The sequence below is a fragment of the Oryx dammah genome, unplaced genomic scaffold, assembly GCF_014754425.2.
Source record: "Oryx dammah isolate SB20612 unplaced genomic scaffold, SCBI_Odam_1.1 HiC_scaffold_1, whole genome shotgun sequence".
Classification (NCBI taxonomy): Eukaryota; Metazoa; Chordata; class Mammalia; order Artiodactyla; family Bovidae; genus Oryx; species Oryx dammah.
Genome location: NW_024070185.1, coordinates 109274436 through 109297511, shown reverse-complemented (window position 1 = coordinate 109297511; position 23076 = coordinate 109274436). Strand labels below are relative to the sequence as shown.

The window sequence follows — 23076 nt, the reverse complement described above, 5'->3', positions numbered from 1 at the left end:
GCACATGACTTCTCTCTTAAAAACACTGCAGAACCTGCTGCTTCCCTACACACCTGGTCATCACTCGCAACACCGAGGGTCAGCGGTTTCAGCCAGGCTCCCTGGACAGGTGTCTGCCGCCGGCTTAGTGGGCCGGAGGCTTCCTCCCGGCTTCCTCCCACCTGCGGGGTCTTGCCAGGGTTGTCTCTGGAGCACATCTGTTCTCTGGCGGTGTCTCTTTGTCCACGTGGTGTCCTTCTCCAGGGGGACAGGGTGGAGCCAGGGTCCCAGAGGAAAAGCAGGACTGCTAGGCAGCTCCCCCCCGACCCCACGACCAGGCTGGCAAGGGGTCACGCCAGCACATCCAGGCTTCCAAGCATCCGAGGCGGGCTGTGGGCAGAAGATGTGGCCCCACCCGGGAGGGGAGGCTGGTCCGGCGGTTGGGAAAGGGCCCCAGGCCACACAAGCCGGCTGGCCTCCGCGTGGCCTTTGAGTGTCCCCACGGTCCTCACCTCCTTAGACACTCGCCTAAAGCCAGGATGGGCCCCCTATCGACGCCTGACCCCCGGGAGGGGGGCGCCCCAGGGACTGGGTCTGGGGTGGGGCACGCTGCACGCCCAGCTCTGCACACACCTGGAGCAGGTCAGTCACGCCCTCGGGGAGCTGGCAATAGACAGGGCCTGCCCACACAGCCCACAGGCCCATCGGGAAAGCCAAGGACAGCGGTCCCCCCGGGCGGGAGCCAGTGGTGGCCGCGCTGTCCCAGCACAGGTGTGACGGCGTCCCTCCGGTTTTACTGTCCGGCCCCAGGGGACTGAGACTCAGCCGTCCTTTCCCAGCTGTGTGGGCTTCTCCTGGGCGAGTCGCATGGCGGGACGGGGGTGGGGGCAGGAGCTCACCGGGATAGCGGCCTGAACCGAGTCAGGCCCGCATGTGACCCGGTGAGGCAAGGGTCCAACCTCCCTGCATATCCAGGGGGCGGGAGCAGCACCAGCCCCTTAGAGGACAGGTGCACAGGCCCTGAGCTCAGGGGGCCCGACGGACACACGGACGCCTCTGCCCCCAGCGCGGACGGCAGCTTCTCCCGCCTTCCTGCTCCGACCTCCCCTCCTCACCCCCCAGACTTGAGCCTCATCACTTACTGACCGCATGGTGCTTGACGCTGTTGCCCATCAGCAGAGCGGACCCTTGGTGAGATGAACCAGTGTAAACAAATGAAGACACTCGGTAAACCTCGACGTGCAGGACCCCGCATCGATCGCGGCCCCGTGCCCCCCAGCCCCTGGCCCCCGCCCTCAGAGAAGACAGTCGCGGTCAGCGCTGTCCCCAGCGCTCACAGACCGGCTGCCCGGCCTCACGGCTCCAGCTGGGATGCATCAGCGGCCCTGGTGATTTTCTCCCCATGGCGGCGTGGGGGCTGCAGACGGTGGGCAAGGACACGCCTCTTCCTCCCATCAGAGAGGAGGGCTCTGGGAAGCAGGCCGCCCCATCTCGGTGAGCTGTCCCAGCCACCTGTCTCCACCAGATGCACTGCAATAAGCCCAGGAGCCTGGGCCCTGGAAGTGCCCGTCACCAGGCTGGGGGCAGTGTCTGGCCTTGAGCAGGGGAAGGGCTCCCTGTCTCCCTGCCCACAGACCCCGAGAGCCTGCAGGTCTGTGCACTCTGGCACTCGGTGGGAGGCCCGGCCCTCAGGCGGACAGATGGGTGGACAGGTAGCTGGTGGGCATTTTAAGGTGGCTAGAGAAGCAGGACAGCATTTCTGTTTTCCTGGAGACGTCATCGCACACCATGGGCCAGTCCTCCACGTGTCCCTCCCCCGGCGCTGGCCCTGCAGGTCACACCGAGGCAGAACCTCGTCCAGAGAGGAGTCAGGACTTCGGGGATCTACCTACCGCATGCCAGGGCCAGGGCAGCAGGGACACTGATGCCCAGATCCTGCCTCAACCCCTGTATGTGATGCAGACATGATGGCCGGAGCTCACGCAGCTGCTGTGAGGAGCAGAGAAGAGAACCGTGAGCAGCTCCTTGAGGAGAACGTCAAGGCGGCTCCATAGACCACCAGTCCACAGGGTCGCAGAGTCAGACACAACTGAGCGACGGAACTGCACTGACAGGCCAGGGCTTCCCTGTGTCTGCGATGCTCTGGGTGCTTCTCCCTGTCTGCCAGCGCCCGCCTCGGGGTCTGGCCTCAGCCCTGCAGGCACCAGTACCACCGGCGGCGGGGGGCCAACTCGAGTAGCAGCCAAGGTCTCTGTCCGAGCCGGCGCGCCCTCCAGGGAGGAGGAGAGGCTGGGCTTCCGCTGGGGCCGTGGGCTCACAAGGGGGTTAAGCAAGGGCCCGGAGGGGGCCTCTGGTGGAGGGACTGAGGGTCCCTTCCCCACTGCAGAGACACGGGGACAGCCAGAGTCTGCAGACCATGCCAGGTCCCCAGGCCGAGATGGGAGCTTTGCCAGGAGCCTCGCCCACCACGCTGGCCCCACGACGGCCTGGCCTCCGATGCCCTGATCTCTGGGGAGCCCCTTTCTGCCTCTTACATTTTTAACGACTGAATTCATGCTCTTCCGTTCCATTAGAACAGCAGCCAAGTAACCTTCAAATGCCCCCTCCGTGCACTTCTCTGAGCTCAGAGAGGCCACAGGCTGATGGCTGGAGGGGAGAGAAAGGCTTTATTAAATATGCATCCGCACCCAGCTGCGATTTTCCACTCCACCGCGGGGACACAGCCAGGCGCCCTGCAGACGCCCAGGCTTCCTCCACTGAAAGCACCAGAACTCAGTGACTTTTCTCAGACAACAGGAAGAGGCTTTCTGGAAAACTCCATTTCTTACTCAGACCTCATCTGCCTCAGCACCCAGGGCCCCTCCTGGCTCCCCGACGTGTGGGCCCCTCCCCGGCCCACAGAGGCGAGCACCGCGTCTGGGAGGGACGCCAGCTTGCCCTCAGGTGACATCCCCGGGCGCCACTCTGTCTCCACAGACTTCCCCATGTTCAGTCCTGGAGGCAGGCCCAGGCAGGGCCACCACTTCCCAGGCCCCTCCTGTCCTGGTGGCAGTGACCCCCAGCACGCAGGCCCCAGGGGCCAGGGCCCACATCCACTGACACAACCTTCACCTGCTCAGGCAGGCTGCTAGGCCGGCCACACACCTCCAGCCCTCGTGAAAGACCCACAGGACTCTGAAGGGATCACCCCTCACCCACGTCACCCCACAGGGTGGTGGCTTAAGCTGGTGGGAAAAGGCACACAGGACCAGGCCAGGCAGCAGGACGGGACCCCACAGCTGGGAGGGGAGGGGCAGGATGGGGTGGGGGTGGGGGAGCATCAGGAGGGGAGGAGCAGGGCTGGGTGGGGGGGACCCAGCTTCTCGCACAGCTCTGGGACATGTGTGGAGAAACGCCCGCCTCTGGAGACGCGGGGTGGCGCAGGGGTTGCGCCCGGGGCCTGGGCCCCTCCCGGCAGCGGGCTGGGGGCACGTGCTGCCTCCCCCAGAAAATGCCTGCCTTGGTGCATACAGTCAACTACACAGCAACGGCTCTTGAACAAAAAAGTAATTGCAAAAGGAAATTCAAACCTCATTCCAAAAATAATATGAGCTTTTATAAACTAGGAATCCACGTCTCGATATTATAAAAGCCTCCCCACCCTCTCCTGCTTGGCGGTGGGCACGGGACGCCCCTCGCCGGGGTGGAAGCCTGAGGCCTGAAGACGGAGCTGGCAGACGCGAGTCCGGTGAGGACCCTCACCTTGGTTCACAGAGGGCGTCTCCCGCTGTGTCCTCACCGCGGGCAAGGAGCAGGGCGCTGGCGGGGTCCCTCAGAAGGGGCACCCACCCACCACGAAGCTCGCCCCGTGCACCGGGGTCCGCCTCCGCAGAGCGGGAGTCCGGGCTGGGCGGGGGGTGCAGCGTGGTGTCACGCACGCGGCCGGTGCCTGCCCTCGGACCCGCGTCCACCCCGCCTGCTCCGCCCACAGGCCGGCATCTGGGGCGTGAGTCCTGACACCACGCACCGGGCGGCCCCCAGGTCAGACGTCCTCCGCCAGAAGAGAGGGTCCCAGGGCCAGCTCCAGTGGCGGCCCCTCCTTGCACGGCCAGTGGTCGAAACCGGACCTGGTTTCTGCAGACCACGCCGGGTGCACGCTTGTCCCCTGAAACTCTGAGCTCCTCTACCTCACGGCGGAGGATGACCCAGCTTCTCCATCCTTCCAACCACTGGAAGGTCTCACGCGTCCTGGGCGGCGCCAGCACCCACGCCATGGGCCGGGCTGCCCCTGAGCTGACCCATGCTGCCTCCCGCTCTGCTTCAGACCAGAGGCTCCAGAAATTACTGGGCCGTGATTTCTGGTTCCTACCAGTTGAGGGTCGGAGACCTGGAGACCTCTTTCACCTATACACCAAGCACCATGCCGGCCTTTTCATAAGCGCTCTCATTTCATGCTCCTCAGGAAAGAAGGAGCATCCTTGTTGAAAATGCACAAAAACGAAACTGATGTACAGAGTTTGGGGTTTGAGGACAATGTGACCAGGATTTGAACCTGTATCTGCTCGGCTCCCAAGGCAGGGCTCCAGGAAGCACATCTGAGCCGTCTCCAGACACCACGCGACCACCAAGTTACTATCAACAAATGCTGCCTGATCAGTTGCAGGAGGCAAGGAGCCCCTCGCTGGGAAAACGCTGCTGGACGCGGATAGGACACAGAGGTATGCGCTCCATGCCCTGTTCCTACAGGACCTGAGTTTGAGCTGTTTTGGTCCAAACCCTCCTGAGGCCGGGTGACTGAACAGCCCTCCCACATGGGTCCCAGGGGTTCCCTTCCCTGGGGAGTGGCAAACAGAGACCAGATCCCAGGGTGCCCAGAGCACCTCCAGGGGGACACGTCCGCCAACGGTCCCTGACTTCAGTGCAACTCAACAAAAGTAGCCCGGTGTCAGTCCCGGCAGTGGGTGCCTGGAGACGCTTTGAATGGCCTTAAGTTTTCATGGTTTCATGCAGACCCACCTGTGTCTGTCTCACAACACACACGCAGACGGATGTCAAGACAGACCCACCCATCAGAAGAGGCTCACCGCACACTGTCTCATGCTGTGTGGCCGGATGAGGTATCTGCAGGGTCTCTCGTATTTTGCCAAGTGTGTCCTGATTACTCTGATTCAGTGGAGAGGCCCACAGCCCTCACCCACGGGCGCCGGAAGGTTTGCTCAGCAAAGCCTCATGGGGCTGGTCCCTCGTCCCCAGGGTGCTCTGGGTGCGGCAGACGGGGTGGAGACGTCTCCCAGCTGGGGGGCGGGGGCAGATACACGGGGTGAAACTGCTGAGAACGCAATGGGCATCTAGGCTGCGGGTCACAGGGTGGGTTTACTCCTGGGGTCTCCACAGGGCCTGCAACAGTTTACATTCTCTCCCACCATGCAAGGGGGCTCCCCCCTCTCCACACCCTCTCCAGCACTTACTGTGTGTGGGTGTTTTTCAATGACGGCCATTCTGACCTGTGTGAGGTGCTACAGACGAGCCCAGAGGAGACCAGGGACGTGGGAAGGAGCCCTCGGGACGGCATCCGGGTCCGCATCCAGGCGCAAAACTGACTGCAGGCCTGCCAGGGGCTGCTGAGGGAGGCCGGGCAGAGAGTACGGTGGAGGAGGCGGCTCTCCGCGTTGCTTCTTACGATCGGTGTGCGTCCACAGCTACACTGAACTAAGACCCTAACCCCAAATAAAGGAGGGCCCGGATTTCTTCTCTTACCCCCGAGGTCCTGACACTGTGGGTCTGGCTGGGTCTGAAGAGGGACACAGAATGAACTACCCAGGGACCTGTGGTCGTCGGGACTGAGGGCCAACCCAGGGCAATGACGCCTGCAGCCTGGCCCCCTGTCACAGGAGGCGAGGACGGCCGTGCCCCAGGACGCCTGGCATCGAGCCCAGTGCCTGCGGCTGCGTCTCACATGACCAGGCAAGTGAGCGGCTCTCTGATCACTTTCAGCACCTGGCTTCTTTAAGGAGCTTCCAAACACGGTAAGCACCTCACTCATCAAATGGCGGGTGGCGCGGTCTTCCCCGCTGGGCCCGCCTGGCCTAATGAACCTGCATCTCACCAGCAGCAGGGACAGCCCATGCGTGCTGGGCTCGCCCCAAGCAGATCCACATCTTGGGCTCCCGACGGCCGTGGCGGGCTCGATGCCCATGAAGGGTGGGACTCAAGGGCGCAGTGGTGACGGGGGGGAGGGTGGGGATCGGCAGGCAGAGCTCCCTGCTTTTTAATGATCCGCAGATCCCAATGGCAAAGGCAGTACTTACGTTCTGTCCAAGTTAAGGGATGATGAATAACTTTTCTCTGTGTACTTGGCAGATTGGTACTTGCCTCAAAATTATGAGAATAAGACGACCTTGTCAGGGGGTCTTTGCTCCGAGTTCAAAACCTTCCAGAGATTGCTGCACCTTACCCTGCCATGTTGCTGTGCCAAGAAAACCAACGCAAGACCAAAGGGTCAAACTCATGTGCCTGATCAGCTGGGGCTAAACTGAGATGAGATGGAAAGCAGTGCATCGGAAGTCTGCTGTTTTCCCCAGGGGTCAATGCAGGGCGGGGTTGCGATTGCCCAGTAAGGCGGGGTCCGTCAGGGTAGACATCCTGGTGCACGAGCAGACATCTGCAGGTCTCAGCCGAGAGCCACACCCGCTGCCGTTCACAACACAGGCTGACGAGGCCCCAGGGACCCAGGATTCCAACGACACGTGGCTGGACCAGACCAGCCACGGAGGCCTTGCTGACTTTCCGTGTTCAGCCGGCAGTGAGGGCCTCCCGGCAGCAGGAAGGACGGGGCCTGTGGGATGCGGAACCGAGCACCGCAAGAGCCTGCTCAGTTGCAAGGCCCCATGATGCAGGCGAGCCTCTGAACCCGGAGCGGCGCGTCCGCCGTCTCGCCCCCACGTCTCTGCTACTGGACCCATCCCCTTCCTCGGGAAGCACATCAGTGGAGGAGAAAACATGAAAATACCTCGTGCCAACCCACATGGAACTTCAGTCTCACAAGAGAAGAAAGCGATGTCCACTCATTACTAAAGAGAGCCTACCTACCCCCCAGATTCACCCCTTCCCTTTCTCCTTCTTAACAAAGACGAGTCGCCTCTGGGGCCAGCTGACGGAGCGGGTCCCCGAGCTGTCCTGCCCTGATCAGAGCTGGACGCCCAGACAGGACCCAGACGGCCGTGCAGGACCCCGATAAGCAGCGCTGCCAGAAAGGGGGGGCGAGAAGGGAGCGGCCGGCCTGGGACGGGGCTGCACCTCCTCCCTCCTCCACCTCGGCTTCGCCCCATGAGCTGGGCTCAGAATCCCAGGGAGCCGGGAGGTACAGAAGGGGCTCTGAGAGGCAGAGGGTCCAGCACCCGGGCTCTCTTTCCCCTTCTGTCTCCTGGGCCTGCCCCACAGGGGGTCCAACCACGAAGCTAGTCTCAGCCACAGGGGAAGCGCCTAAAATGCCCAGAAAAAAACCGCCTCTCTCTGGGGAACTGAGACATTGGCCCCTGTGTCCCAGAGGATTTGGGGTGGGGGGAGGACCTTGCTTATTTTTCTTCTTTTCTCTTGCCATTTGCCCTGAAATCCAACCAGTCCTGTGCAACTTGGGAGGGAGAGGGCTGGATCTAAGACTCAGTCAAACCAGAACTTTCCAGCCAAAGAACTGGGTCTCAGGGAGCACTAGGGAACTCTGCAGGGAGAGGCCCCCCAAGAAGCACTGACTCTGTGGGGGGTTGACTTGCAGCTGTGCAGGCAAGGGATATGCCTGGGAAAGCACAGCGAGGCTTTGAGAGGAGCCAAGGGAAGGACCGATGCTGAAGCTCCAATCCTTTGGCCACCTGATGCGAAGAGCTGACTCATTTGAAAAGACCCTGATGCTGGGAAGGAGTGAGGGCAGGAGGAGAAGGGGACGACAGAGGATGAGATGGTTGGATGGCATCACCGACTCAATGGACATGAGTCTGGGTAAACTCCAGGAGTTGGTGATGGACAGGGAGGCCTGGCGTGCTGCCGTCCGTGGGGTCGCAGAGTCGGACACGAGTGAGCAACTGAACTGAAGGCCCTAGGGAGAGCGGAGGTCTCGCTCTGGAACGTTTTCACGTTATTTCTCAGAAGGCAGTGCCCTTCGCCTCATCACCCGTACCCCCACCCCACCCGGCAGCCAGTGGACGGTGAGGGTTGCCCGTGGGTGCCGCCCCCACTGGATGGCAGCAGGTGCGACGGGCTGAGTGGCCCTCCCTGACAGACCCCTGGGTCCCCCAGTGTGTCCCGAAGGTGCCCCCCACCAGAGCTTGGGCCGCGTGGGCGCTCACAGGGGCCCCACGGCGTGGGGTCGACGGCACCTCCCCGCCTCATCCCCCGGGCCGGATCCCAACTTGCAGCTTCTGGTCTTTGGGTCGTTCTGAGGCAGCAAGTCAGAATCCTCTTTCTTCTGTAACAAGAAGAAACAGTTTACACAGCAGGCAGGAGGCGTGAATGAGAGTTGTCTGTCTCCCCCGTGGATGGGGGGAGAGAGGTGCGGACTTGCGAGGAACAGTCCACGCTGGGCCTGCAGGAGACAGTCTACCACGCAATCAGTGACGTCTCGAGACCGGGCGGCCGGGGAGGGAGCTGGCCCACTGGGGCCTCGTGAGGGCGTAAATCAGCGGCCTCGCAGACTCCTGACTTCAGTGAACCAGCAGGTGGGCGTGTGCAACACTGACGTTTGAGTGAGACCGATTCACGTGCGTCTTCCGTCTTGACCGCGATCGCCAACCTCAGTGATCAACGTGACAAAGTGGGGGCGGGGAGAAGACCTTCTTTCTTGAGTAGACACCATGCCTCCGTCATCAGCTCCTCCTCCAGGCTGGGCAGCGGAGTCTTCTCGTCCTGCATGGGTGAACTCAGTCCACACATTGTTGTTTTTCACGCGTCCTGGGGTCTTCCCTGGTGGCTCAGACAGTAAAGCATCTGCCTGCAGTGCAGGAGACGTGGGTTCGATCCCTGGGTCAGGAAGATCCCCTGGAAGAGGGAAAGGCTACCCACTCCAGTATTCTGGCCTGGAGAACCCCATGGACAGAGGAGCCTGGCGAGCTAGAGTCCATGAGGTCGCCAAAGAGTCAGACTGAGAGACTACCACACGTAGGGGTCACGAACCTGCTGAGCTCACTGGGCAGATGTGGGGCTCATGCCACCACTGTTTCACTGGGGACACGTCTCAGGCTTCCAGGATTCTTGGGCTTCCCTTGTGGCTCAGCTGGTAAAGAATCCGCCTGCAATGCGGGAGACCTGGGTTCGATCCCTGGCTGGGATGATCCCCTGGAGAAGGGAAAGGGGACCCACTCCAGCATTCTGGCCTGGAGAATCCCACAGACTGTATAGTCCTGGGGTCACAGAGTCGGACAGAGGCAGTCAGGCCTCTGCTGCATGGTTTTCTTGCCAAGCAAGCCTGTGTGGTTTTGTGGGTAAGCAAACCTGCTTTCTTGAGTGATTAGTAACTTACAGGGTCTCCTGTATTCTCCCGTTCACAGTCACCCGGTGGGATTCGCTGCCTCATCACCTACTTTGTCCCTTCACGCTGTCCCTGGCATTCACTGCCAGTGTGTATACCTACAAAGTGCCAATCAGAGCTGACCCATCGTAGGAGAGACTGGGGGAGACGCCCCGGTTGCTTCCACCAGGAAATGAACTCTACTCGGTGACGGGGTCGGGGGGCGGCATCACACACACACTTCAGAGGAATCCAATAGGGGAGTTTTCCAGATGCACACGGTAAGACACTGTGGGGGCCATGTGTGCGGTTACAGACGGCAGAGCAGCAACCCGACCTGGGAAACACAGCCCGTCAGGAGGGGACTGTCCCCAGGAACCAGGGTCCCGGGCACAGGCTCTGAGCTGCACAGTGGCAGCGAGGGTCGGGTGACCGTGCCGTTGTGGGGACCACCTGTAAGAAGCTGCCACCTGCTGAGGTTCTGCACCAGGCCAGGCGCTGTCCTTCCCACACGTTACACCATGAACCCCGAGGACACGGCTACTCACGTAGGTACCGCGTCCCCACTTGACGGATGGGGAGACAGAGGCGCGCAGGAGGTGGGTAACCCGCCAGCAAGAGGCTCAGGCCGGAGTCCAGCTCCGCGAGGCCCCCGCACACGCAGAGCCTGTCCAGACCTCTGCCGACCCCACAGGCGGGCTGAGCGAATGCTCCCCTCCCCGTGGGTGAAGACGCCGACAGTGACCCCTCAGCTCTCCTGCAGGTCCTCCTCCCCGGGGGTGGTTCCCGGGGGACTGCTCGGAGGGGGCCCGGGGGGAGGGGACTTTCCCGACGCACGAGGCGGGAAGACTGATGGTCAGGACTTCAAGAAACTCAGAGGGCTGCGGGTGGACCCCCTGCTCTTCAGAGGCTGGTCTGTCCGGCGCGCTGGCCACTGGCTGGGGACACGGTCTGGAACAGGAGGGGCTCCAAGAACGTGAGGCCGGGGCGGGGGTGCTCCAGGACGCTGCCCTGGAGCCTTAAGCCCCAGGCACACGCCCACCCACCACCCGTCCTGGGCCTCCAGGAGCATGGGGGATGAGGCCCAGTGCTCCGGGGGGCCAGGCAACGGCCAGGCTCCCGCCGGCTCTCAGCAGACGCCTGCCTGAAGGCGCCCGGGATGGACTCTGAGCTGCAGAGCGATGCAGCACGTCTTGGTCCACTACCGTGCCTGCCCTCTTGGATTATTAAGCGCTTTCAGTCCCTTCACATAACAGGTCAACCCCAACGTGCTGAAGTTTAAATAAAGCCGTAACTCACCTTAACCCGTCTCCCGTTTAATCACACCCAACATCTTGAATATTTCAAAAGGAGCACACATTAGCAGTTTTTAGACAAGGATGTGTGAAGGTCACACGGATTTATCCCTGCGGCAGGATGATGGATGCAGCCCGACTGTCGTGAAGACAGAGTGCCCGCGGCGTGTGCGCCCGAGGGGCTGTGTCCCCGGCGAGTCCACGCAGTCCCCAGGAGCTGGGGTCCGCAGCGGCTGCAGGGGCACGCACGTCCGTGGGGTCCTGTCCCCATCAGCGTTTTATGAAGCAGTTACTCGTGTCTTAATCACCCAGGCAGGGGAGCACCGAGCGTCAGCCCTGGAACCTCCCTGAGGAGGCAGGCAGGCGCACGGCAGCTACAGGAGGCGCAGGGCCCAGGGCTCCCGTCCCCGCTTTGTCTACCAGCACCCCGTGGGGACCATCACTGCTAGGGCACGGGGTCCTGGGCTCAGACTCAGGGTCCTCAACATGGGTGCCCGAACTGAGATCCTCTGTTGCTCTGAATGAACACACTAAACTGTGAGCTCTTCTGAGCCAGGACAAAGTTCTATCTGCTTTCCATCCCTAGAATTTCATATCTCCAGTGCCAGAGCCTGATACACATCCGCTCAAGCGCTGTGCTCAGACGCTCAGTCGGGACCAACTCTGTGCAACCCCACGGCCTGCAGCCTGCCAGGCTCCTCTGTCCACGGGACTCTCCAGGCAAGAACACTGGAGTGGGCTGCCATTTCCTCCGCCAGGGGATCTTCCCGACCCAGGAATCGAACCTGCATCTCCATGTCTCCTGCACTGGGAGACGGATTCTTCACCCACTGACCACCTGGGAAGCCCGTGTTTGCTGAAGGGAAGGCCTCGGATGCTACTCTGTCACAGCTCTGTGTGGCCGATCCTGTGGCGCTCTGCCCTGACCGCCTGCAAGACATCAAGCTACCTGTCGCCGCTCCACCATTCAACAGTATTCCCGCAAAGTCTTTTAGTTTTGTGTAAGGTGCAGGTTGTTTCTGGTGTGAACTCTGTTCTCTGAGCAGCAACACTCACTCGAGGTTTATGGGCCCAGCTCCATGTTGCTATGACTGTTGTTGCTGTTCGTGAGTGAGTTGAAGGTCGCTCACCCGTGTCCGACTCTTCACGACCCCATGACTGTACAGCCCATGGAAGTCTCTAGGCCGTAATACTGGAGTGGGTAGCCTTTCCCTTTTCCAGGGATATTTCCAACCCAGGGACTAAACCCAGGTCTCCTACACGGCAGGCGGATTCTTTACCAGCTAAGCCACAAGTGTTGTTCAGTTACTAGGCTGTGTCCAACTTTTTGCAACCCCATGGCCTGCAGCAGGCCACGCCTCCCTGTCTCTCACTATCTCCCAGCATTTGCCCAAACACCCAGTGTTGGCTCAGCACCATGCAAGGTACAGATGATTTGAGGATAAGTATAAAATATTCCCATTAAGTAAAAAGAAACGTCTCACATAAGCAACTTTTCAGCTTCAGGAACTAGAGAAAAGAACCAAGTTCAGACTTAGCAGGGGGAAGAAAATAATAAAGGTAAGAAATGAAACAGAAACCAGAAAAACAATAAAGGTCTACACAACTAAGCCATTTCTTTGAAAAATTAAACAGACTTGGCAAACCTTCAGCCAGATTCCCCAAGAAAAAAAGAGAGGATGCAAATTTAAAAAAAAACAGAAATGAAAGAGGAGGTGTTATCACTGATACCATAAAAACACAAAGGATAAGAGGTCTCTATCGACAATTAAATGCCAACAAACGGGGTAACCCAGAAGGTACCGGAACATCCCTAGAAACATGCAACCTACCAAGAAGAAATGGAAAATCTACACAGACCAACCAGGAGTAAGGAAACTGAACCAGTCGCCAAAACCCTCCCAGCCATTACGTCTGGAGTAAGTTTACTGAACACCTGGGCCTTGTGTTCATCAAACAATCTAAGCTGTGCCTTCAGGACGAGGCCTTCTCTTTCTACAAACGAGGAAGCTATGGCCTGGGACATGGAGACTCCCCCGAGTGCCCATCAGCAAAGGGGCTGTGAGCCTAACCCAGGCCCTCCAGCTGCAAACCCATGTTCCCCGTTTCTGCTTGAAATGCTGCTGTGAGGTTGGCGTGAGAGGCGCAGGGTCAGCAGGGCCGTTGCGGCCCCCTCTCAGGTGTGAACGGCCCAGGGGTCAGCACAGAGCCTGGCTTCACCCAGGCAAGCGGCACGGTGGTCCGGGTGGCGTCAGGGACCTGCCCACAGCACGGTCATCCTCTGCCCTCGGAGACGCCCTGGAGCCCTGCAGCTGGCCAATCAAAATCAAACACAATGAACCTCCCCCCAGGGCTGGCAGGAGACCTGGTCCTCTATATAAACACGAGCATCTGTGCCAAGGCCTGGCTCCAAGACAGTCCTGCAGGACGGCTGTGCCTCCCAGGGAGAAAGCAACGTCCCCGGTCACGGTCAGAGCTGAAGGCCGCCCTGCAGCCTGGAGACAGCCGAAGGCCAGCTGGCCATGCCCTCAGCAGCACCCAAGGGCAGGACGGGGAGTGTCCTGCCACGGGCCAAGCTGTCCCCCCGCCGGCCGCAGGTGCCCAGACCCCTGAGCAGCTCCCGTGAGGGGCACCCAGCCCCACCATCCCCGGCTACCGCAGCCACCACGTAAGCACCATTGAGACGGCACCAAATGACAAGGGAAAGGCAATTCCGACATAACCGTTTTCCACACGCTTATTAAGCATAAGACACAACAGGGCATGAATTATTGTGCAAGAACTCCTGCCTCGAAGCAATTTTAGACACAGAAGTCGGAAGGATTCATCATTCTCATATATTCAGTCCTATTTTTCTTTTTGCACGCTATAAAAAAAAAATTCCTGTCTAAATCTCCTAAACCCATCATGGCTACATCAAAAAGTAGATGGGCCATCAGCTTCAGAAGGCTGAAAATAAGGCAGCTGCTGGGCGGGAACAGCGCTCACGAGCTCCTCTCTTCGGGTCTGGATTCTGTTACTGGAGAGGATGATAAATAGCCTGTTTCTTATCGCACTTAAAAAACAAGGCTGGGGAAGGAAGCTGCTGTACAAGGCCCTGCGGGAGGGGTGCCGGGGGGCAGGGTGGGAGTGGCCCGAGTGTGCGGCGTGGCCTCCGCGTTGCAGACAGGCTTCACATCCCTGAACCCGCTCACGACCCCATGGAGCCCTTCCCCAGGCCAGGCACCAACCTCCGGGCACTCGGGGACTCCCTCACGGCCCGAAGGCCCGCCACGTCCCACTGCGTGTGGGGAGCTCTGCCAAGACCCAGGACTCAGAGCCCGCCAAGCGACCTGGCCTCCTGTCAGCTCTGACTTGAGCAGGTCAGAGGCGGCCGCACAGCTGGAAGGCAGGGAAAGCACAGACCCTCACCGCTGACCAACCGCACACCCTGCAGCCACAGGCCCGGGGCACACCCACGCCACACAGGGCCCTCTGGGCCAGGCCGCTGAGCGGTTCTACCCTCCTTTAGCCTGAGCGGCTCGTGGCCTGCAGTGACAGGACGCAGGCTGGTGTCCTCCTGCCTTGGGCCCTGTGAACTACTGCTCACCGCCCACCCCCGGGGCAAGCGCCTCCCTCCCGAGAGTCGGGGCCGCAGACGAGGACGCTTCCCTGTGCCCCTGAGCTGGGTGAGCCGTGCGATGAGCGGCTTCCTGGGGTGTGCGTGGGGCGCGGGTCAGTCCCGGGCCCATCTGTCTAATGTGAGAGTGTACGCAGCACCCCGCTCCCCCTAACTGAGGAGGTTAGGACCAACGCAACAGTCGTCCCTGCTGACCCCGTGAAGACACCCGACGGGCAGGGCAGGATTCTGGGGCCCCAGGAGGCCCCACCCACGGCCTGCCCCCCACAGGCTGGTCCTGGGAGGGCCGGCAGAGGGCGGGGGCAGCTCTCAGGCCTGGCTGAGGGCTCATTAGCTGGGCAGAGAACGCAGTGATGCTGGAAAAGAAGTCCAAGTCACCCCTACTCGGCCTAGCACGTGGACCCCGGGGCAAAGGGGCCAGGGCTCCAACCCCAAGCCCCCTCCGACCCTTCCCCGCCGGCCCCCCCGGCTGCAGCCCCTCTGGACACCCCCACCTCGGATGGGAGAGGCCGGCCCTGTTCTGACGCATGTCCCTGTCCCGCTCCTGCCCATCCAATGTCCCCCCAGGCTTGGTAACCTGGAGACTTTAGGGGGGTGTCCCAAGATCAGATCTGTTGCCCCTGGAGGCAAGCAAGGCCCAAGGTCAGCAACCATGCTGGCCAGCGGGGCTCTGCACCCATCTGACAGCCTCTGCCCAGCCTCTGGCTCAGGTCTGCTCCGCCCAAGCTGGGCTTTCTCCTGGGGGCCTTCCCTGCCCCAGCCCTGCACTCAGGGGTGATGTGGGTCTCAGGAGACAGAAGGGTCGCCCGGCTCACTGGGGCACTGCCGAGCGGGCAGAGCAAAGGGACCAGTGAGCTCCGATGTTGCCAACACCGACGCCGGGAGGAAGCGACTCAGTTTACAGCCGCACGCCAGCTAGGTGCTGCGGACCTGCCGTCCTCCAGGAACCTTCCGGGCTGCGACGTCCCGCTCACGGGAGCTGGGCCCCCTCCTGCTGACCCCGGGATGGGAGTCGGGGGGTGGGTCACACTGAGCTCTGGACACACCAGCTCAGGAAGGAACATATCCTGAGTGCAGCCAGACCCTGGGAACGCATTCTGTTCTCACGTGAAACCTGGAAAATTGCCATTTCATCGTCTTCCCATCCGGATATGTGAGTGTAGAGGGAGCCTGCAGCTGAGCCGAGCAGCCTGGCGCAGCCCTGCTCGCAGTATGAGAGCGTCTCCTCTCGCCCATTAGGGGCCCAGGCAGCCCACATGCGGGCCAGAAGTCTGGCTTTTATTCCTGCCTAGGGGAGTCCGGCCCACGGAGTGCAGAATCACCAGAGATGCCTGCACAGTACACGGCCAGGAAGGGGAACTCACAGAGACCAAAGTCCTGCCATGTCCTGCCTCTCCGCGCGGCCCAGCAAACCGTTTCCTCCCCGTGAGACTCCCTCCAACCCAGATACTCAGGAGCCTCGTGCCCAGCCCGTCCTGGGTCCCGGTTTGCTCATGGGGACTCTGCACCTATGGAATTAAACCTGATTTTCTCCTGTTGTCTGTCTCCTGTTAATTCGTAGATGAGACAGAAGAAACTAGAAAGGGGAGAGAGATTTTACCTTTCCCAACACATGTGATTTCTGATCTTTTGCAATTTTAGAATATTTTAAAATGGACCGACCTGCACGTGTTCCTACTAAGATGACCATTAATGGCCATACGTACTTAGGGACCTAAGTGGGCTACAGGATAAACTAATTTACTCCCACATACAGCTGTGAAGGCATCCAGCGCTCACGGGAGGTAACCGCGGTGTCCCCGGGGACACGCCATGACCGGCGCTGGGCCAGGCCTGCGCCCCAGAACCCTGTGCAGGAAGCCCTCACTGTCTCTGCCCGGCCCTGCAGAAGGGGCCTGCCTCGTGCTGTCCTGCTGGACCCCGGCAGGCTCAGGGTGCGCTGGCTGAGCTGCCATGCGGGCAACTGGCTGTCCGAGGAACCTCTGCACACGACTCGGGCGGGAAGACGCGAGGCTGACCGAGGGCTGGAGTCCTGGGAGGCGCCTCAGAGGAGAGGTGACAGCTGGACTAGGTCTCAGAGGACAGGCGGGGGACACCAGGGCAGGCGGAGGTGGGCGGGGCGGGTGGGGGCGGGGCAGCCGCCACGACTGGGTGACGGTGACGCTGGAAACCCCAGGCCACCGCGTGTCCGCGTCAGGACAGCTGGACTCGGGGGCACCCCTCCTGGGCACATGGGCCCGGGTGCTGCCCTGCTGTGGCCGCGTGGACGGTCCCAGGCAGGGCTCAGGTCCACCTCCGGCTGGAGCCACCAGGAAACAAGTTTCGGTTTTTGGGGTTTTAAGGACCGAGGGTCTGTAGCCCACCTTCCTCCCTTGACTCTGGGGTCCCACCTTGCCCGCTGCCGAGAGCCGGAGGGCTGGCCGGGGCCTGCATCCCAGCACCAGCCCATGCGGAGTCCGCACTCGCCCACTCGGTGCCAAGTGTGAGGTGACGCTGCCGGTCCTCCAGCCTCCAGTCAGGGGGGCGCACGCAGGACCAGCCTCTCCGGGCTGAACGCGCCCGCCCCACGGAGGGCGCCCGGGGGAGGAGGGGTTCACCGACAACCTAGGGCTTAGCGGGAAGGCGTCCGGGTGACCGAGGCGGGCCCTGACCGCGCGGTGACAAGGGGGCCGTCAGCCTCCAGCGCGGGACCCCGAGGATGGGCCTCGGCCAGGGCAGACTCGGGGCACCTGCAGCGTCAGCGCCCCCCGGGTGCGGCAGGCCCACCCCGCCCGTCCTCCGGGCTGAGCCGGGGAAGACTGAGCAGAGCCCCAGGTAGGACACCAGCGGCCGCCCTGCTGCTTTTATTCCATTTAATCTCGCGAGAAGACGACCTCGACGTCAGGGAAACAAATCACAGGGCAAGGCCCGACGGCCCTCAGAGCCGGAGGAGAGCGCGCCCCGCTCGGCCTGGGCACCTCTGTCTCCAGGGCAGAGATGGCAGGCGCAGAGGCCAGCGGGCAGAGGCCCTGTCACTGTTCGTGGGCGCCGCGTCTGACGGGGCTCTGTCTGGAAAGCCTGGGCCCCGCACGCCACGGCTGGGGTCCCTAGGCAGCCCGGCGCTCAGAGCAGGATGTGGTACTTCAGCGCCCGGGGCACGCGGTTGATGACGAGCCTCCCGTCGTAGCTCAGGGAGGCGAACAGCCAGGGGTCGGCTGAGGACCAGTCCACGGCGTACACGCTGTCCTCGTGCTCCTCGTAGGTGGCGATGACGCTGTCCTGCGGGGGCTCCTGGCTCCTGCAAGGCACCGACGCAAATGAGGGGCGGGCGCCCTGCCCCAGCCGCAGGCCTGGTCCCAGGAGCCCAGGGGTGGGGGTGGGGGCGGCCGTCTACTGCCCGACACCTCCTCCTGGGGGCAGGACCCCAGGGCCACCCCTAGAGGGACCTGTGGGCCAGGGTGGGGTGCCATCCACTGCCCGACACCTCCATTAGCGCTGAAGCAGGACGTGCCTGCGCTCAGGGGACGGTGGCTGAGTGGAGAACAGCTGGTGGTCTGGTGGCGTCTGGCAGAAAGATCTGGGGACCAGACAGCAGAGCCTGGACCGGGGGCGGGGCTGGCCGGAGCTGGCAGGAAGGGGGCTGTGACTTCCCCATCAACCCCTGTAAACGGGGCTCACGCATCCCTTCCCTGGGACCCTGGCCGGATGGCACTCACACACACAGACCCCCAGGAGCCCGCGGAGCTGCGCCGCCCACCCGGCTGCAGGGAACACAGGCCTGCAGCACACCAGCTGCTTCTCCGCCCGAGGGCCTGGGGCGCTGCCTCCCATCTCACCCACGCTCCCTGCCCGCAGGGCTCTCAGCGAGCAGGACCCTTCTTGGGAGACCCCGCCCCACAAGCCCCTACTCCCAGGTTCCAGACCCTTCTCGGGAGACCCCGCCCCGCACACCCACAGTCCCTGCGCTCCAGGACCCTTCTCGGGAGACCCCGCCTCACGAGCCCCCTCCTCCCAGGCTCTGGGGACACTTCTCGGGAGACCCCCACCCTGCCTGCCCCCTGATCCGCCCCGCATACCCCCTGGTCTCGGGCTCCGGGGCCCTTCTTGGGAGACCCTGCCCCACGAGCCCCTCCTCCCGGGCTCCGGGGCCCTTCTTGGGAGACCCTGCCCCACACACCGCCTGGTCTCGGGCTCAGGACCCCACTCGTCCCCCAGCCCTGTCCTCCCAGGGAGCCGGCCTGCGGTGGCCAGCAGGCAGCCTGGTACAAACCCTTCATACAAGTCCTTAGGGGGATCCCGTTCCCCCGATTCACTAAGACGTGTGGACCAATCCCAGGAGCAGGCTGGCAGGGAACTGGGCCACCTCACGATGATGCCATCTCCGGGCACGCCTGCCAGCCACATGCCTGCCCCTCCTGGTGAGCTTGTCTGAAGCTGCCACGTGCAGATGGGACCCCTGGGCCACTTGGAGCCAACAAGGCGGCTGCTGGCTCTGTTTCCGGCACAGACAGGATGCAGACTCCTGCCTGGCCGAGAGCAGAGAGGATAGCAGAAGGCCCCGAGCCCTGCACGTGGCAGGCCGCTGGGCTGAAACCACCGCAGTTCTGTCTAAATGCTGCGTTTCCCAGCGTCTGAACAGGGAAATGATGGCGTCAAGGGAGACGATCGATAGGTCACTCCCCAGCCAGCCTCTCACACGGGGATTTTTCCCTGTAACTCCCTCCTGCACCGCGGGAGACCCGGGTTTGATCCCTGGGTTGTGAACATCCACTGGAGGAGGGACAGGCTCCCCACCCCAGGATTCTTGGGCTTCCCTTGTGGCTCAGCTGGTAAAGAATCTGCCTGCAATGCGGGAGACCTGGGTTTGATCCCTGGGTTGGGAAGATTCCCCAGGAGAAGGGAAAGGCTACACACTCCAGTACTCTGGCCTGGAGAGTTCCACGGCCTGTATATCTACGGGGTACACCAAAGAGTCGGACACGACTGAGCGGCTTTCACTTTCACTTGGGTGGTCAGGGGGCAGCGGAAGAAATCAGACAACAGCAGAGAGTGAGGAAGCTCAGGATAGAAAGACAAGCCCTCTCGCGCTCCAGGGCTCAGGCTGCCTCACTCGACGGGCTCTACTCCAAACCCCCGGCCCCGGATCCAACTCCATGGAGGCCTGAATCACGCTCCCTCACACCAGAAGGCAGCCACCGCACACGGAGACATGTACTCCCCAGAGCAAGGGGCGTCTCCTGCAACACCCAGGCTGCTGACGCAGGGCACCGGCCCTCCTGGGTGCCGCCGCCCTGAACTAGGGCGCCCTGCATAAGCCCCAAAGCCCAGGGCCCCACAAGTCTCGGGGCCTGGGCCCCAGGGTGAAGAGAGGGCCCCTGAGCAGACGCAAGTAAGCTTGGAAGGTCCAGGGAAAAGATGCCACCACGAAAAGACGGTGCGGCTGTCAGGGCAGGCACCACGCTGAGGTCCCAGCAGCGCCTCGGGCTCTCAGGGGCAGCGGCGTGGGGGATGGACCAGGTCTGGGCCTGCGGTCCCACCCTGCCTCCTGCCAGCAAGGGCAGAGGGGCCACAACCTGACCCAGGACAGCACAGCGAGCAGGGACGCCCAGCGCAGTCTGCCCCAAAGGGCGTCCTGAGAGCCAGCGGGGGCCACGGCTCACTCTCAAGGGTGCAGACCAGCCGCGGTCCTCACAACCTCACTTGTGAAGCTGGGCAAGAACGTGGACAGACACGCGTTTCAGAGGCCACGCCAGACGGCGTTGCTGAGCCACCCGACCCCATCACCCACGCCCCCACCACAGGGACCCAGAGGCGCTCCCGCGCGCCTGGGCCGCCCGCCACACGCGCTTACTTCTCCTCCAGACGGCGCTCCTCTTGGTCACTCAGGTCGTCGTCATCCACCAGGTGGCCGAAGGGCTCGGAGGAGATGGACACCATGTTGGAGAGGATGACTCTGCTGTCGCTGCTGCCCGTGAGAACCAGCTGGTCGTGCGAGTGGTTGTAGCGGACATTCCACACCCTGGGGGTTGGGGGAGAGGGTGCTGGGACCACCGGCCCTCCTGGATGGGGCAGCCTCATCCCGCTCAGGCCAACACCGGGTGGTGGTCAGCAGGGGCAGGCTCACGGCGCAGCCTGAAACCTTGTAAATCCCGACTGACAGAGACACAACCAGATGGCAGCAGGGACCGCAGGGGACTCACTGAACTCTCTGTGCAGCGTGCACACAGGCTTCCCAGAGCGCCAAAGGCCGTAACTGCCTGAGAAGCAGTGCAGACTAGAGACAATGGAGACACGAGCCCGCCCCGGGCAGCCTCCAAGAGCACTGCCCTGGCCAGGGCCACCCTCCCGTCTGGTCTGGTCACTTGGCCCGGCTTCCTTCTGACCCACAGGACCCGAGCTCGCTGTGCTGAGCCGCCCGCCGGGCAGCTGCTGTAGACCCGGGCTGGGGGGCGGGCAGCAGCCAGACAGCCCACTCGGGTCCAGGGGATGGGAGCTTCTTCCTCCCGGACTGCAGGAATGACCAAACTGTCTAAACTGTCCTCCAGCATTCAAGTGGTAAATACACACGAGCACACACAGAAGTGTGCATGCCCACAGCAGTACACAAATATGCACACAGACGCAAGCTCACACACGTGCATGTATGTACACAGAAGTGTGCATGCCCACAGCAGTACAGATATGCATGCAGACGCAAGCTCACACACGTGCATGTATGTACACAGAAGTGTGCATGCCCACAGCAGTACACAGATAAGCACGCAGACGCAAGCTCACACACGTGCATGTACGTACACAGAAGTGTGCATGCCCACAGCAGTACAGATATGCACGCAGACGCAAGCTCACACACGTGCATGTATGTACACAGATGTGTGCATGCCCACAGCAGTACACAGATATGCACGTAGACGCAAGCTCACACACGTGCATGTATGTACACAGATGTGTGCATGCCCACAGCAGTACACAGATATGCACGCAGACGCAAGCTCACACACGGGCATGTACGTACACAGATGTGTGCATGCCCACAGCAGTACACAGATATGCACGCAGACGCAAGCTCACACAAGGGCATGTACGTACACAGATGTGTGCATGCCCACAGCAGTACAGATATGCACGTAGACGCAAGCTCACACACGGGCATGTATGTACACAGATGTGTGCATGCCCGCAGCAGTACACGCTGACATGCAGACACAAGCACACTCAGGCACACACGTGCATCCAGACAGAAGCACACATACACACACACATATGCACACACAACAGGCTTTATTTGGATAAAAACTGGCTCACACTATGCACGATTTTCTCCGACTTGATCTCTTTCATTTAGCAAAAAGCCCCAGTATGTGGTGAATACACAGCAATGGCACGTTAGGGAGAACGGCGAGTCTTGGGGGCTCTGCGTGCTGCACACCCAGCCCTGCCTCACCATCCTCCGCATGGATGCTGCTGGACTGGCCTATTTGGCTTCCTGCCTCTGGGCACTGGGCTCTCCACCCCCTGCATGGCACACAATGCCCAGGAGCATCTGGGCACACTCACTGTTGCATACGTGAACCAACACTATTTCAAGAGGAGACAGAATCTAATGTTTTTCTTTTCCTACATTTATGAATCACATTCAGATTTGGAATATTTTCCTAAAGAAAAAATAAAACTGGTTGATTGAATGAGTCACAGCAGCACAAACTAGGCTGGTTTCTGCCTTTCCAAACGGTGACGTAATCAGCAAAATAAATCACCTAATCACTGCCCCCCCGCCAGGCACGCACCAGTGGGAGTGCTCCTCCAGGGTCTTGACGGGCTCGGCGACGTTGCGGGTGTCCCAGAACTTCACCTTGCAGTCGTCCCCGCAGCTGGCCAGGTAGTACTGCTTGTTGGGGTTGAAGTCCAGGTCCCGCACCAGCTGGCCGTGAGCGCTCTCGATACAGAAGATCTGGCTGGGAGCGGGGGGTGGACACCCAGGTAAGAGGGGGACACGGGAAGCACTGGCCCCCACAGCCTCTCCCAAACCCCGGCCAGGGGGGGTCCAGGCCGGGGGCTCCTGCTCACGGTCAGCGCCTGGGATGGGGGCTGGCTGGCAGCTCTCAAGGGGGTGACCTGGCATCTTGAGAGGGAGCCAGAGAGAGGGGACTGTCATGGAGGAGCAGAGACAGACTGGACAGCCCACGTCCAGAAGGACCAGAGAGACAGAAAGGGGGCGGAAAGCAGGATGTGGTGCTGAAGGCGTCGAGGCGCAGAGACAGGAGAGGAAAAAGTAGGAGAAACTGCAGAAGCGCTGAGGGAGACGCTGCCTGCCATGGCCAGGCCCGTCCCTCACCCACGCACACAGCCTGGGTGCCTACACGCCGGTGGGAGGGGCTGAGCCACAGCTGCTTAGAGTGCACATGTGCATGGGTGTGCACACATGTACATAATGCACGCAGCACACACACATGCGCCCACACGGGTATGTGCCCACACATACAGGTGTACATGCCCACACGCGTGTGCACAGGACATACACGCAGGTGTGCACACATGTATGCAATGCACGTAGCACACACATGTGCCCACATGGGTACACGTGCCCACACATATAGGTGTACATGCCCACACGCGTGTGCAGAGAACATACACACAGGTGTGCACACATGTACACAATGCATGTAGCACACACGTGCGCCTGCATGGGTACACGTGCCCACACATATAGGTGTACATGCCCACACGCG

The 23076-nt window shown here is 61.5% G+C and overlaps 1 protein-coding gene across 2 annotated transcripts in view; it reads right to left on the bottom strand.

Annotated features, from left to right (window-relative positions):
• Positions 1-17184: 17184 nt before the first annotated feature.
• Positions 17185-23076, bottom strand: part of EIPR1 (EARP complex and GARP complex interacting protein 1) — a 64540-nt gene continuing 58648 nt past the window's right edge. For both annotated transcript variants that reach the window (XM_040241453.1, XM_040241463.1), the window contains 3 exons: positions 22135-22302; positions 20199-20366; positions 17185-17645 (listed from right to left, as the gene is read on the bottom strand). In XM_040241453.1, the coding sequence (XP_040097387.1) occupies positions 17471-17645; positions 20199-20366; positions 22135-22302 (511 nt within the window). In that variant the 3' untranslated portion in view covers positions 17185-17470. The remainder of the gene's footprint in view (positions 17646-20198; positions 20367-22134; positions 22303-23076) is intronic.